The 16,978-nt window shown below is 34.8% G+C and overlaps 2 protein-coding genes across 3 annotated transcripts; one reads left to right on the top strand and one right to left on the bottom strand.

The window, feature by feature from the left end:
• The first annotated feature begins 2,668 nt into the window (after positions 1 to 2,668).
• Positions 2,669 to 8,827, top strand: LOC105111026 (poly(ADP-ribose) glycohydrolase 1-like). Of its 2 annotated transcripts, none has more exons than XM_011006257.1 (11): positions 2,669 to 2,979; positions 3,451 to 3,636; positions 3,902 to 4,005; positions 4,770 to 4,974; positions 5,122 to 5,226; positions 5,431 to 5,549; positions 6,665 to 6,808; positions 7,515 to 7,656; positions 7,814 to 8,020; positions 8,308 to 8,370; positions 8,528 to 8,827. In XM_011006257.1, exons 1-11 carry the CDS (start codon positions 2,719 to 2,721, stop codon positions 8,699 to 8,701), a joined length of 1,710 nt encoding a protein of 569 aa, XP_011004559.1. In that variant the 5' UTR covers positions 2,669 to 2,718; the 3' UTR covers positions 8,702 to 8,827. The 2 variants fall into 2 exon arrangements, with proteins under 2 accessions (XP_011004559.1, XP_011004560.1); XM_011006258.1 differs by having other exon boundaries at positions 2,898 to 2,979; positions 3,438 to 3,636.
• A 2,358-nt stretch (positions 8,828 to 11,185) lies between these two features.
• Positions 11,186 to 16,736, bottom strand: LOC105111043 (uncharacterized). The gene is made up of 3 exons (XM_011006276.1): positions 14,741 to 16,736; positions 13,658 to 13,784; positions 11,186 to 11,543 (listed from the first exon to the last, which is right to left on the bottom strand). Exons 1-3 carry the CDS (start codon positions 16,734 to 16,736, stop codon positions 11,186 to 11,188), a joined length of 2,481 nt encoding a protein of 826 aa, XP_011004578.1.
• Between the last annotated feature and the right edge of the window lie 242 nt (positions 16,737 to 16,978).

Genomic DNA, 16,978 nt, shown 5'->3' on the forward strand with positions numbered 1-16,978 from the left:
AATCACAGTTTAAGTCTAATCATCTTGAACTTTTTTTCTCATCAACACAACTCATGGATAATATACATTTAATTTTCATGAAATATAAATAGTGTAGCCAAGGAATAATCAACACATAATTTTATATAGCATACTTCATTAAATGATTTATGGATAATAAAATCAAGAATATAGTCATCTCTAGGATTTTATCTTAAATAATATAAAATTCAATATTGATGCACAAAGGTGATAAAAAATTACAAAATATTAATATACATAATTTTTAAAGCATGATTACAAGTTCAAAATTAAATACCCAAAATTATAATACATATTAGTTTAACATCTTCAAATCATAATACTTAATTCTATAACAATAGGTGTCACTATAAAAATCTACTAGTCAACTGTTGAATAAAAAAAAACCTAACAATTATATCATTTCATCATATTAGATTACAATACCACAATTCTATAAATAACACACACACACACAAACATTTGTTTAACTCGTTAAATCAGAACTACAAATAATTTAAACTTCACCATCTTCAATCCACATATAAATCATATATGTATTTTATCTCTAAAACAATCATAATTATCTTGGTAATTAGATGTATTATTGTTACTAATATTTCTCGGTCAGCTAGTCTAATAAGATTTTTCTGATCATTTAAACACATAAACTATTAGTTCCTTTCAGTTGATTAGTCCAATAAATTATCTCAATCATCTGAACATATATGATATTAGCCTTTCTTAATTAGTTAGTCTAATAAAAAAATTTCAAATTATTTAAACACAAATATCACCAGCACTTCTCAGTCAAATAATCTAATAAAATTTATCATTTTTGTTATTCATATCACAATTCATAATTAAATAATATGCATTTAAAGAAATTGTAATTTTACAACTCTAAAATTTTCCTATGCTTAGCAAAGATAAAGAACATATATTTGGTGTCTATACTTATATTATAGCTCTATGTTGTTGAACAGATCTCGTCACCGTTCTAATATCAATATGTATATACCATTATATATCATTTTATCGTCATTGGAATCCAAATTCTAATTTACATTTCAAATCAAATCTAAAATAATTTATAAGGAAAATTAAGGTTTATTTAAATGTTTATTCATGATTAAAAACATGTTCTTTATACTTCATCAACTAAACCATTTAATCCATCTAATCTAATTTTTCATAGCTAGAATTTAACATACCATAATTCAAATTTCAATAAAAACTCCAACCTTAAAAGTATGGTTTCTCACCTCTTAATAGGAAGAATTTAAGAAGAATAACTCAAGAAGCAATCTTATTCTTTTTTTCTCTCTATAGTTGTCTAACTATTTCTTTTTAACTTAAAAACTTAATAAATACACCAAATTCTAAATTAAATAATCCAAAGTCTTTTTTTCAATCACTTATACTAACCCTTTTAATGTTAATTTCTCAAGAATTTTAAAGGAAAAATCAAGAACCCTAAACCCCTTTTGTTCTCCCTCTAGCCACCAAGTATAACACTAGGAGTTATTTTTTTCTCACTAAACTATTTCTCTTTAAAATTTAATGTATTTTAGCCCTTTTTGTTTCAATTATATCTACCTATTTTATCTAGTTATTTTTTTAAATTTAATTTATTTTATTTTATCTGAGTTAAATTTAATTATCTTATTAATTTGAAAAAATTCTAACCAAGTGTTTACAACTATATACTGGAAGAGAAAATAACAAATATAATTTTTCATGTAAACGTCACTCATGTTTACTTTTAAGGTTATTGTTGTAATTTTACTATTTATAAAATCATTGATGAAACTTAGTACTTTTAAATGATTCTTGTACAAATACCATTTCACTCTTAAACTTAGTATAAGAGGTTGTTTGTTTGTTATTGTTCTTTTTATTTAAAAAAAATGATAAAAATACTATTCTTATCCACAATAATATGTCTTAGAAATAATATTTTTACAATCTTTTCATGTTTTTTTTTTTATGTTATACTTAGTTTCAATTACACGAAACTTATGTATTTTTAAAATTATTAATTAATGTGAAATGTGTATCTTTAAAATCATTTAGGAAAGAGAGGACTTAGTTTGACATCATAAAAATAAGAAATCACACGTTTTTTAGTTATCAAGACAAATAAGTGTTTGAAAGTGATTCTATTTATGTTTTTGAGTTTTTTTTATTTAAAAAATATTAAATTAATATTTTTTTAGTATTTTTTAAAGGTTTTAATGTGTTAAAATTAAAAATAAAAAAATTTATTTTAACATATTTTTAAATTAAAAATCATTAGAAAAGATATCTTGTAACTATAATCTTAAACAATTACTAAAAAAGAATTTCAGTAATTTTTTTTAATTTTCAATTCTTTCCATCTGAATAAATGGGCAAAAACTTTCATATATTTTTTAAAATAATATTTAATATTTTTAAGTCACATTTGTTTTTAATATAAGTTATAAGGTATCACTCTAAATTAAAATAAATAATTTAATTAAACACAACACCAAGAAAAGAGAGGAACAAGTGTTATTGTTCTGATTTTTTATTTTTATTTTTATCGTTTTCAGATTATTTTAAAAATAAAATTTTAAAAAATAAAAAATATTATTTTAATATATATTAAAAAAACATTTTAAAATAAAGCTGAAATATTCCAGAAACGAGGGGGGAGAGAGAGAGAGAGAGAGACAGAGAGACAGAGAAAGAGGGATGGAGGGAATGGAGAACAGAGAAGACTTGAAGTCGATGCTACCGTTTCTGCCTTTACTACTTGGCTCATCAAATCTATTTTGGCCATCCCAACTGGTTAAATCACTCGAAACCCTCTCAAAAGGATCCCTTTACAGCAAAGTTGACTCTGGTGAATCGCTTTTCAATGCCATTTCCCATATCAGGGATTCTCTTGCTCTCCCTTCTCTGCAACCTCTCGCTCCTTTTGCCCATGGAGGTTATGCTCTCTTCTTTGACGAGGTAACCTTTCAAACTTAACTCGGTTTTCCCTTTTCTTTTATGGGTTCTCTCATTTTTATTGCGTCTTTCAAGCTTCAACGGTTAAAAATTTTCGAACTTCCATAAAAGAAGAGTGAATTGAAAAAACCCATTATTTCTTTTGCTCTTATATTTGATTCATTATGTACAAAGTTTTGAACTTTGACAGAAAAGTAGTTGAACGGGTGAGCTACGAAGGATATGTTGCAAATTTCAGTCTACGAGAGCTATTTTGAGAAAAAAACCCATCATTTCTCAATTCTTCTTAGCTGGTTTTGTATGGTGTTTACGCATTTTTCATAAAGTTTTGCGCTTTCTGTTGATTTTTTATTTTGTATTCATATGCATGAACTGATGCCTAGCAGATCGTTTTAGTTTGCATGTTACCATGCTAAGAGCAGTAAACAAATTTTCCCTTAGATGTTATGCTGAATTTGTAGGAGTTCAATGCAGCTAATTTCCCGGGCAGAGGCTGCAAAATGGTTTGAAGAGGTTGTCCCAGCATTGGCTAACTTGCTCTTGAGATTGCCATCTCTTTTAGAGTCTCACTATCAAAATGCTGATTACTTGTTTAATGGTGTCAGAACTGGCCTTCGCTTGTTGGGTTCACAAGAAGCTGGCATTGTGTTCCTTGGACAGGTATCTCAGCGTGTTTAGTTTTTCTTTTCTCAAATATTATTCTTTTATTGGATTCAAATTTTGCTTAAAATGCATCACGGGAGAAGCGAATTTCATTTGGTAATAAAAATAGCACGGTGACACTTAATCTGTAGGATGTTGCAAGCGGCTTCTTGTTCTCTTTTGAATATCCTTTACTAAATTACAATTTCATTCTGCACTTAGAAAAGCATATCTTCAATTATAACATCAGAAGCTGATTATGTCAATCAATGCTGCTCTTCAGGAATTGGTTGCTGCGCTCCTCACATGTGCTTTCTTTTGTTTGTTTCCAGTCTCTGATAGAGGTTCAAAACATCTTCCAACAATAAATTTCGATCATTTGTTTGAGTATGTGACCTTCAGCTTTCTTTTGTGGACATCTTGAACTTATGCATCATGTAATAAATATGAGCTGTCTGCACTAGACCTAAAAATTGTAATTACCTAGGCTAGCTACGGTCCCGCTTTATTATCATTTCGGTCTATTAATTCTTTTTATCACATGGTGATGGCATTTTTCATGAAGAGTCAAATGACCGGTATTGTGTCCAAAGGAAACTAATCGAGACAAATAATTACTGGACCGGTATTGTGTCCAAAGGAAACTAATTGAGACAAATAATTACTTCATGCTGAAAGGAAACTAATCGAGACAAATAATTACTTCATGCTGGAGGTTTAGGTGTTTCGTTGTAGGCTTACTGTATTTCATATAAGATGCATATGCATTCTGGATCTTGAACCTTATTATATATGAAAGAATATAGTAAAACAGTTCTGAAAGATAGAAGGAATAATGTTCATGTCTTCTCATGTCTCTATATTTTGTACCATCAGACTGTTGAAGACAATTGATTAGGATCTCCAAAATCCATATGCTTAAGACCAGGCAGTTCACTAACTGTACAGTGTTACACTAACAATTTCTGCTGGATACTTTTATGCCACATTTCATTGTCGAGTAAATCAAAGTTTCACTGATATATGCTATTTACCAATTGGTTCTGCTTCTATAATTCAGTTCACCTTGTCTATGTTTAACTGAAGACTCATTTTAAACTTTTTTCTTTGACCTGGAAAATAAATCCATCTGACACTTCAGTACTTCTCAGGGATATATATGAGAGTTACAGTAAAAAGCAGGAGAGCAAAATAAAGTGTATTATGCATTATTTTGAAAGGATATGTTCATCTATGCCTGAGGGCTTTGTCTCCTTCGAGAGGAAGGTTCTTCCTTTAGAACAACTTCCTTTGTGTGTTTCTTATCCTGAGGCAGATTTTTGGAGCAAATCTGTTGTTTCTCTCTGCCCTTTTGAGGTAAGTTAATAAATGGATTCGTGCATAGCTAGCCAAAGTTCAAATTTAAACAATCAGCGGAAAATTATCAACCTAATCCAGTAATTTGTTTAATTTCATTCTTGATTTGTGGCATTTACTTGTTAGTTGGTCATTTCATCTTTCTAGGTCCATAGTTCAGGCTTCATAGAAGACCAATCCAATGGAGCTCTTGAAGTTGATTTTGCTAACAAGTATCTCGGAGGTGGTGCTCTTCATAGTGGCTGCTTGCAGGTATGAACTTTTTTATGGACTGTTGATGTCAAATTGGTTATGGTTGATACTCAAATTATTCCATTTATTCATGCAACACTTCATTTCTTCAATTGTTTCTTGCATATTTTTTCACCTTATTGTCATGTTAAAATTGCTGTTATCTTCTTGCTATATTACTTAACTAATATTGAGGATATTTTGTTGCTTTATCATCTTTTGTAGGAAGAGATACGGTTCATGATCAATCCTGAGTTAATTGCTGGAATGCTTTTCTTACCTTGCATGGAAGACAATGAGGCGATTGAAATTGTTGGTGCTGAAAGATTCTCAAACTACACAGGGTGAGGATAACTTGGTGGAGAACTTCAAAACTTGACTTTAACTATACCATCAAGCAGTATATCTGTTTTATTTGTTACTTGAATCACAATAGTATGATATGTAGGCATGTATTCATTGATGAATTATTTTCTTGGGTCATATGAATTGGTGTGTATAAACTGGGGTATAGGTATTGTGCATAGATTTGATTTAAAATAATTGGAAATTAATCATCTCATGATGAGTTCCTGTTGGTGGGTTAACAGCGTTGTCAGTCTTACCATGTGGAACTATCCAATGTAACTATCATGGTTGAAGGTGTGTGTTTCAAGGGCACTCCTTTTTTTTTTTTGGTGTTTTGGTTCCCACCAAAACACTTAATTGGAACTGAAACCTTGTTTGCCAAAACAGGGAACCCATTCCATTTCTGATGTTTTCTTAGTGTGTGTATGAGAAATCAGATAGCATCGTGTGGAACTGAAACTATCATAGTCCAAATGGTGTGTATTTCTAGGGTGAACTTTTTTTTTTTTTTTTTTTTTTGTGTTTGTTTTGGCTCACACCAAAACACTTACTTGGAACTGAAATCATATTTGTTAAAGTAAGGAACCCATTCCATTTTTTTATGAGAAATTAGATAGCATGTGCAGGTGCTTTCTTTACTTTGTGGAATCCTACATGCTGATGCATGCAGTAAGCAAGAATGTTAAGAAATTAAAATGACTTATTCCATATAACTTGATGGATTTGTGCAATATATGATCATCTATAGGTGTCATAGTCATACTCTCCAAAATGTCAACCTAATGTTTTTGTGATGACATGTTATGAGTATCATCATGAATTAATATGTAGGCAGCTTTTGTGGAGGGTTTATCTTTATATCTGTTTTTTATACCTGTTGGTTCAAATGTAACTATTTTTACATAATGGTAAACTTTTAATCATTGATTAACTAGCTTACGATTATACTTATTTGTTTGTTATCCTTCCTTTAGTAACGTTGAGATACAAACTTTTCTTTTTATCTGCTGAATTTGAAATAACAAGCATTCCTGTAAGAATGGAATATTGATTTCAATTAACTAATGTTGCAGTCAATTTCTTATCACAGTCTCCTCTTTGACTGCTGCAGGTACGCCTCTTCTTTTTGTTTTTCTGGTGACCATGTGGACAAAAGGAATGTTGATAGTTTCAGAAGATGTAAAACCAGGATTGTTGCCATTGATGCATTATGCAGGGCAGGGATGAGACAGTATAAGTGCAAATACCTGCTTCGGTATGTAAAATTTGGTTTTCCAGTGCCACACAGACTTGCATATGGAATTGAAAGGCAGGTTTCTCTTTGAGAGAACTTATAGAAGAGTGTGACATGGTTCCATAAGTGAGTTATCAACATGACAAATAGTATTTCTCAACAAAACAAGAAAAAAAAAGGATGAACATGTGACAAGTGGTTGTGCAAACCAAATGTGACTCTCTTCTAGTTTCATGTTGTTCCATTTAGACTTTTACATGCACACCAAATGGTTGTGCATGTTGATTGAACCTCCATGAAAATTGTTGTGATTTTCTTTTGAGAAAAAAGAAAAAACAATGTTTTGTGAAAATACCTTTTAAAGTAGCTTTGTTTATGAAATAGATGAACTTGTCCTTGGTGACAGTGTTTGAAATTCGTTACTCATACATAACCAATAATTTGCATGCCTTCTAAATGCTGCTTTAGAATTTATCATATAATAAATTTGTTTCAAGTGAAGTTGTTAATTTGTGTAGATTGATGAAACTAACTTTGAGAGACCTATTGCATTTTGGATTGTTTGTTTTTCTTTCTACATGGCTTCCTTGCCTAAATATGAAACCTGTGAAACTGATGGCTCACTATCTTGTCGAACAGTCAGGATTTATGTGCAATCTGATTGCCAAGGAGGGTTTTTAGTTGATTTTGTTAATTTCTCTGAGTCCTACTCGTTTGGTTGTGGCAGGGAGGCCAACAAGGCATTCTGTGGCTTTTTGGATCAATCTAATTGTGACCATCACAAAAGACTGTTTCAAGATGATGGCTCACAAGGTTCTCAGTGTATGGAAACTGATAAAGAAACTGATGTTGTGGTGAAGGACTTTCCGGTGCGATCTCCACCAGTTTTCTGAGCATTTTGCTTTTCATTGTCTTTTTATTTTTCATAGTCAGAATGATATGAACCTGCCCATGCACAAAATGATTGATATGGTTCTTCCATTATTACATTTCTTTCTCAATTCTTGTTGTCATGCTTGGAAATAGATGGATGAAGCCCCCTCAACTTCTGTTGAAATTGCAATGAACCGAGGAGAATACATAAACCAAGTGATCGGATATTCTAACAAGAAGGGTAGTTGGTGTCTTGACCTTGAAGATAAAATTGGTATTGCTACAGGGAATTGGGGGTGTGGAGCTTTTGGTGGAGATCCTGAACTAAAGACCATGATTCAGTGGCTTGCAGCATCTCAGGTAATCTTTTTATCGAGCTCTACTTGCAAAAGCTATGTAGGGGAGTTGATGCGTGCCTGTTTGTAGCAGCAGCTTTTGCATCTTGACCTTCTGTAGGACATATTGATTGCCAGACAGCTGTAGGATTACCATCACGAACATGCACATAATTTGTGTGTAACATAAACCATTATGAAATTACTAGTAATTTGTGTGTTGCCACTGCTAGCGAAACTTCTATCTCCTCTAGCTTACCTTCCTCCTGTTCCATACTGAGATTTCCTTTAACCGAGGTGCATTTGTTTCAGGCGGCAAGACCTTCTGTTTTGTACTACACATATGGCATTAAATTGTCGCAGAACCTGAATCAGGTACTTGTATTAATCTTACCACTTGTGAACATTTCTTGATGAAAGCGCAGAAACAATTTACTCCAAGAAATTGATTAAGCTTAAACTACAGTCTTTGTAATTTTTATATTCTATGTTCAAAGCCATGCTGTTGCTGAATACAGTTATTGTTCTGCAGGTGAGTCAATGGATCCTGTCACATGAATGGACGGTGGGAGACCTTTGGAATATGCTGGTGGAGTACGCTTCTCGGAGATTCAACAAGGAAACTAACTTGGGTTTCTTTGCATGGTTGCTTCCTGCCCTATTTGCTCCTGATGCTAAGATGTCAAATTTGACTAGTGCACCTTAATTTTTCTCTTGCTTTTCCATTTTCTTTAACAATGTAATCAACTCTTTAGTTTCTTTTTTAATATATCATATTCCATGTGTTCTCTCCGCGAAAGAAATGCAACTTTGCACAAGTTGTTGATGAATATCTCAAAATGCTTGCCTGACCTTGTAAATTCAAAGATGCATCCAATCTTGAAAACCAAGTCATGCTAGCACAGGGAAAAATCATGTTTCACCCTTTATTTATCTTTTATTTATTTATTTTTACAGCGGGGTTTAAAATAATAATAATTTGACATTTTTTCGACCCTTCTATTCATTATTCTACATTTAGGTAGCTTTGTCCACTGGAGCTCATAGTTATTAAACCTAGATCAGCATGATATGTCAACTTGGATCTAGTTGATTCAGTGGCTAGCTGGATAGCTGGATAGCTGGATTGGTGTGGATAAAATAAAAGATTGGGATAAACAAAAACCCAGTAAAATCTAATTAACCTGTCAGGTTAATCCATGACCTTATCAACCTATCCAAGCCCTGGCAAAACCATTTCCACTACAATGACAAATGCGCTGCTAAGAAACAATAACCACACGCAGGAAAATCAGTGCTCATGTCTATGTCATTAACTTGCTTGATTTGGTGGCAAGTTGATATGCTTTTTATATCATCATTTGAGATTTAAATTCGAAGGAAGCTGGGAAAGAATTCTTTTCTTCTTTTTCTGAATGCTTAAAAACAAGGGTGTATTTGGATATTCTCGGACCAACTCATACATAAATCAAGATTAAATTATCTTGTCGGACGATTTAAAAGACGCACCCGTTATTTTGACCATATGCATTTAGATAAACTCACTTTTTTTTTCCTCTGAAAATTAACCTAGAAAATAAATAAAAAATATCCATATACGCCTGCAAGACAGGTCATGAACATTAGGGTCACAAGGCATTTATTGCCATACTGACCAAGTCAGTCTATGCCCACCTCTTCAAATTAATAGATTATTTGGTGTTTTTAAAGTTATTTTAAAAATTCTACTGTCGCTAAATGGACTTCTGCACTTGGAGTAGAATCCGAGGGCTAGAATCAATGGCAAATGCCAAGGCATAATAAACAAATGCTTCCTTGACAGGTTAGGAGTCTGGTCAAGTGGAGAGCTCAACCACCAAAACCTAAACATGGACATCTCCATTAATGGGGGCTACTTTGTCAAAGCACAACCAAACCACGGCTAACTACTCTACCTGGGATTCATTTCTACATCCTCTGGTCCATCTTGGAATCATCGCTAAACTTGAATATGTTCAATGAGGTTGTTAAATTTAACAACATTCTTGGAAATTTCCGCAACCTATGACGTCTGTTTGTCTTCCAAGTCTCGAGTTCTGCTCTGGTTTTGTCTGAACATAATTCGCTTCCAAAGTCATTCAATGAGAGAGGGAGAGCCAATCATTTAAGTTTCTCTGTTTTTTTTCTCACCATCGTGCTAAAAGGAAAGTTCCAAACTTAGACTTTTACCCACCCACAAACAGAAATAGCTCATGATCAAGCAAGCATAAGCTAGTTCAGGTTGCCTAAATGGACCCTCCAATCCCTCCATTGTATCCAAAATCGTGTGCGCTAAACTTGCATACCTTGCAGTTCTGCTTCATTGATTATCACTTGAGCTAAATGGGCCCTTAAAATTCATCGACGCGGTGGAAATGACGGTTCAATCAAAAAGCATAAAAAAATAATGCTTTTCGGCTTTAAACGTAATTTACGAAGATAAATGCTTAGACAACAAACATTCACTGCTTAATTGTTCATCATTTACTTGTCCAATTAAAAGAACTAAAACCATTTTCATTTTCCAAAACGTGAATGAAAACGTAAAATCCTTTCCTTGTCACAAACAGTAGTGCAGCGAATATTGTCCGCAAAAACCAATTAAAGCAGTCATTCTCACAGCTCATTGGACACACCCCGAGCCAAGATTAGTCAGTCAATGTTCTTATTCACAGATGGCATCAACATCATTGCGTTTGCTTTCACATGTGCTGGTATGTACTCTATCTTTTCTAACACATTGGTGGCAACGCAACTGATGAGGGCTCCAACGTGAAATTAAACAAGAAATCTATTCCTTCTCTGTAACAAAAATCTGTTCCTGGAAATGGATCGCTAGCTTAAAAAAACGCAATGAATAGTGGAGAAGAAAAGAGAAAAACAATTGCTGTAGTGAGATAATTATACTCCCAACTTTTTTTTCCTATGGAAGAAGACCAAATCCTTGGAAGCAAGCTCGTCGCATGCTCTCTAGAGGAGCTTTACAGATAATCACCATTTACAGGCTACATCACATAGAAGAAAGATGCCCCAGCTGGAACATTACCTTATTTCTATCACCTCATCTAGTTTGGAAAAGAAATATTACAGGAAAAAGAAATAAATAAAAGGGATCAAGATCTTGCGACATTTGATCCCGGAAGTGTCATTTCCAGCCGCTTGTTACACAGGGCTAAACTCTTTGGCTCCTGAACCTCGCAAGCTGCTTTGCCTGAGGAGAAGCAGCAGTTGTGGAACGAACTGCCGGTGACGAAAATCCACCTGAGAAATCTTCATGAACAGACCAAAATCTCCGATGAACTTTTTTCTGAGAATTTGTGTTCACCATGGATGGTTGGAAATGTAGCTCACTTTTAGGTGCCTCGTGAGTGTAGAAATCTGGGATGTTGTAACTTAGTGCAGCACCAACTGAAAGGCACTCATATTGCCTCCGAGTTTTGTTCTTCCTGAAAGCCTTGCAGACCAAAGGAATGAGTCCCTCCATCAAAACACAACTTCCCCTTTCTGCTCTGTCTGGTTCTTCTATTTCCCTTATGATTAATGGAAAAACAAATGAACTGCTTGAATAAGGTTTGGAGTTATACACTTTAGGGTTTGTGGGGTGGGGTGGGGTGGGGTGTTGGTGTGATATATACCGTCCACGAACTTTTCTTTCTATGTGGGGATTAAAAGTCCAACACGTCTAATTGTATTTTAGACCTTCAGAAGGAAACAAAACAAAATTTCTCATATTCTAAATCTTTCCATCATCATCATCAGAATAAATTGTAATAAAACCAGAGAAAAATCATAGAAAACTATAGAAAAATCATTTAAAAGCTCTACAATAATGAGATGGTATGGCATTGAACAGGCAAAATAAAGAAATCCGTTCATCAGAGTATAGATTCCTTCCTTTTCTGTATAGTGAAAAATAAATTAAAGAATTATATCTTCCTTTTGCTGACTAGGTCAAGTTTTGTGAGCACACGCATGTAACATCAGGTCTCAATTGGGAAGCAATTCTCTCGTAACAAAATCCAAGTTAAAAACAAACAGTGTCACAACAAAGCAATGGTATTTTTCTCAATTGACCTGTAAGCTCTACTGCAGTTCCTCAGCTAAACTTATTAAAAACATTCCCCACTACTTGCATATCTGGCTGCTAATTCGTTGTTTCCTTTAATATTCCATTTCTAGATATAATAATAATGATTAGTTACTGTTCTATGATAATCCAAGCTGATTTGGTTTGAGGTTACATCAAATGATGTCCTGTATTGACCATTGACGGGGCAAATGAAGCTGTTAATTTCCATTGCTTCTGCTAGGCAGGGTTGCCATATGTTATTGATGGATTACTTCTTCACTACAATCCATAGATGACTATGAATAGCCGGCAATGGTGGGTAGGATAATTAAACAAAATGTCTTTCATGCCATGGTTCTTGTTTACCTAATCATCTTACAGGATGTAGTGATGGTGACATAGAACAAGCATCTATAGGAGTATCAAGGTCATTCCTTATATCTTCTAATATCATGAATGATACTAACAAAATACTCTGGATTTTGTCGACAGAAGAGGCAAGTATGACCTGCACAAATGTAATACCTAGAAACCAAATCAGGGACTGATTCTTGAAAGAGTTTACCTTTGATTCCTACATGACATGGCAACTAACTCTAGATAAGCTTAATCAAATTAAGTTGAAAAGTATTATAGTGGCAAGCATAGATGCATATTCATTTGACTTTTTTTTGTAGGATCACCATCTAGAATTATAACAAATGAAAAATCATTTTATCAGAAACTTCAAGCCAAGTTTTCTTCTTGTTTATTATTTTCTTTCATTCATTTACTAGAAAAACCTCCCTCATCCATCCAATGCTTGAATCATAGTTGATCTACTCTAGTACTTAAATCTTAGATCAAGGGTGCGATCTGCATATTCCGGAGAGAAAAGAGCTGGAGAGCCCTCCAAAAGATCATTTTCAGTTTACTTAAGACTGAGTCTACTAGAATGTCGTCATAGCCCTATTCTTTAGTTCAAGGGGCAAAGTTTAGGCGTTATTCAGACAGCTTCAAGGTTCTTCTGGTACAAGTTTCCACAGATATATCCTTACTCATAGAAGTAATATATATATATATATATATATAGTGGCTACTGAGTTCCAAAATATTTATTTGTAGACTTTGTAAGATGCTTGCTTCAAGCATTAACAAAAGTCAGAAACATATCCCAAATGCCTTGTGGCATTGACATTAACTCAATTAGCCTACCCAACCTTGTGACATCTCCTGCAATTTTTCTGAACAAAGCTGATTACAAGGATGGCATCCAGTTCTCATCTTGTGAAGCTGAAAAAAATGTTTTTAAATTTCTAATTACCATTACCCTTTCTTGCCCATGCTCTGTCTCTCTACTTCAGCAAGCCATTCCTATAACTAAAAAATTATTTCCACATGCATACCCAAAGAAAAATAAATTCCCACAATCCATGATACATCAAGAATGTGACATGTTATGTGAGATTTCCTTTGCTGAGTGACTTGTTGGAACTAGCTTGTTCAATTAGGCAATGAAATTCTAGTTGAAAGCTTGTTTCTACGTGTATTCAGACATTGAAATTTAATATGAGATCCGTGAAATGGGTTAGTTACCTCAAACACAAGATGCCAAAGATGGTGAATCCAGTATTAGCAAATAGGCCTCTTGCACCATCAATTTTATAGTGGAGTTGTGACTTCCCAACAGGACCACAACCCGCCAAATCAATATGCTCAATCACTGCAAGACAGAGCTTATAATATTGCCAGTCTATTTGTACCAGTGACAGGAAAAAAAAGGTTGGAAAAAAAGGGTTTTTGTAAAGAGTTTTTGATCTCAAACCTGTTCGTATGACAAAGGAAAAGCTCTTCTATTTGCCACAACACGATCTTATCATCTAATTCTGTTTCCCATTTTTACCTCTGAATCATTACTCCTTAGAACATCCAGAGATCAGAAGCTGGTTTGTGAATTTTAACTTGTTATAAACCTTCTACCAACAGTACTTTTGAGAGCATCAAACTCATGGCTCATGCAACTTGGTCTGTAATTTTAATTGTATTACATTTCTGTTACACATTCAATTGCTATATTTAGTAATAGCTAATGCTGTATCCAGCATATGAGTCGTTTCAGCATGTATTTTACCTATTTTGAGATGGCACAACTTGGTATTTTCATACTTGCCCTGTTATAACTTTCAAACTGAAAGGTTGGTTCATCTTTCTAGCCAACAAGTAACAATACACCATCATGGTCTGTGAAACAGCTCTCAACCTATGTTTACCAGCTTCCTTTTTTTTCCTATGCTATGCTGCTGTGTCTTCTGACACCTTTTAAAATAAGTAGGAAAATAAAAAAGCTATGAACAAGAAGAAAACATACATTCTGAGGTCCAAAACATCCAAATTAGATCTTTTTTTTTTCTCACAATTTAGCAATGGCATATAGTGTGGTAATGGATTTAAGATAACATAATGAATAACAATATTCAAACAAAGGAAAATCAAGAGATACAATTGAAATACAAATTTTGGAACAAGTAGAGTACAATAGTGATCATTAAGAACCACTTTTAAGCTGAGGTTAGTCAGATTTTCTCTCATTGAATTAGATAACAGAGAGGAATTATGCTTGAAACAAATGGTTCTTGTAGCATAGGGTCCAATCTGAATCATCTGAACGAACAAGACCACCTCCATCGGTGGTTATGGACTCTGCACACGAACATGGTGGTTGGGAAGGGAGGCCATCCTTGGTTTTGCCACCTGTATCCTGTTCTATCTTTACAAATTCAGTAGATCCAATACCATTCATTGAAATGTGATCAGTTGCGGCCTCAACGTTTAGCTGAGGACTCGTATGAGATTTTAAGCAATCAATATTGCAGACATTGCCATCATCCTCTTCATCAGACAAGTATCTACAACAATCAAACTCATCCATCTCAAACATACGACTCACCAACCCTTCCCTCCAAGATATTCTTATCTGAGATTGTGATACATTCTCGATTGTAGAGTTAGAAAACCAAGAATTCCGATCTTCCAAAATTTTGTGAAACTTGGAAAGATCGACTGTATTGGAAGGCATGGTCAGAGAATCAAACCGGAAACTTGAATTGGTTGGATCCCATACTGACGCATGGCTCATGGGAGATAAACTAGTCATCTGAAGCTGCTCAGCCACTGAATTGAGATCAGAATCAAAGTTACATTTCTTTCTCTTACTATCTACTTGTGTCCCAGACGCACCGACTCGTCTATCACAGCTAGTATCAGATTGGGGAGTTCGAATTACATTTCCACTACCCAACGAGCCTATGGAGAATGGAGAATTCTCTGCATCAGTGCAATGTCGATTCTCCGTCTCTTCTTCTAAGGATGAAACAGGAAAGTTATCGCATAAAGGAGTTCCCAGAAATCCTTGAAACTGAGGGACAGGGAGCGCGCTGGGAGAAAGCAAAGAAGCACTCCTCCTCCCAGCACTAACAGTAGAAATACTCCTGTTCGCACTGGTATTGAATAACTCCGGTGAAAAACCACCATAGCCAGATGAAGGTGAAGCAGGAGAGTTGTGTATGGCACGCTCCTCCAATCTCCTAAAACGGCGTGACCCGTTCCGAGAATTCTCCTTCTGAACCTCATCCTTCTCATCACAAGGTGATAAAAGCCAATGCATTGAAGCGTCAATAGGCAAAGGTAACATAGAAACATCAGAATTTTTTATAAGCCCTACATCATTCGCTTGTTCAATATCATCGTCGCTATCAAAACTACCAAGAGCTTTAGCTTCTCCTCCTGCGAGTATCCCTCTAGGCCTACATTTCCTCTTGTCAGTAACCCCAGACACAACATGACCAGCACCATAACAAGTAGCAGGAGTAATCGTTTCCACTGTCATCAACTTCATAGATGACCCACATTGTATCTCTGGTGATACCGAGGGCTGAACTGGAGGGGTCTTGGTATTGCTACTTGTCGAGATTGACTCAGCTTTACCGTTTGATGATTTCTCATAACAATCATCATTCATAACCTTACCACCAACTCCTAAATTCAAACCAGACCCGGTTCCCTCTTTACACAAAGGAGTCAAATTGGCTCCACTACCCTCACAAACTCCATCGATCATCACCTTTTTTAACTCTCCAGGCCCAGATTTCAGCTTATTTTTCACAAGACTGCCACTTGACTCCAAAAAGGAAGAGACTTTATAATCACCAACTTCATTCCTAGAGGAAACGCGCTTTATACCAGATTGCCACTGGTATAGACATGGCGGGCGGTTTCTCTTCCCCTTCTCCACCTTTTTTGAAATGGATTTCTCCTTCGTGGGTCTCGTACTAGGAGCTGACTTAGCAGTTCTCGAGGGCTTTACTTTTGTCAGTCTTTGATTACTACTACTACTACTAAAAGGGGTTTTTGCAGAACTTGAAGAGGAAGAAGAGTGAGAGAGAAAGAACCTGAGACAGCCCCTAGGAGCTTCAATGGAGGATAAAGAAGAAGCATTGCTGCTGTTGTCAATGCTGGTGGTGTCAATGCCACCATTGTTGAGATCTTGAAGTGGGTTTCTTCTAAAACTTGGCTGATGATGCTGCTGTTTCTTTCTCCTTCGAGTCTTGGTGGGTTGTTCTGGTAATGCTGCAGATGGGCATTTTTGGTTGTGGGTTTTTGATGATGATTGGTTCATTTGGTAGGAGAAAGGAGTAGAGATAGTGCAATCTGTGATCCAATCCTAAAGAGGGAGAAAGTGAATAGTGATGATGACTTGTTTGATTTGAAATTAAGAGGGAGGAGTTGTTTTGGCCCCCGCCCTTTGAGTTTGCCCTTACTTCTCTTGTATTCTACTGAAATGCCACTGGATTAATTAGAGGTTAAATGGGCCCTACATTGTTTAATTCAAACCATAATCACCTTGGGTTAATTTGATAC

This window comes from Populus euphratica, unplaced genomic scaffold (assembly GCF_000495115.2).
Source record: "Populus euphratica unplaced genomic scaffold, PopEup_1.0 scaffold273.1, whole genome shotgun sequence".
Classification (NCBI taxonomy): Eukaryota; Viridiplantae; Streptophyta; class Magnoliopsida; order Malpighiales; family Salicaceae; genus Populus; species Populus euphratica.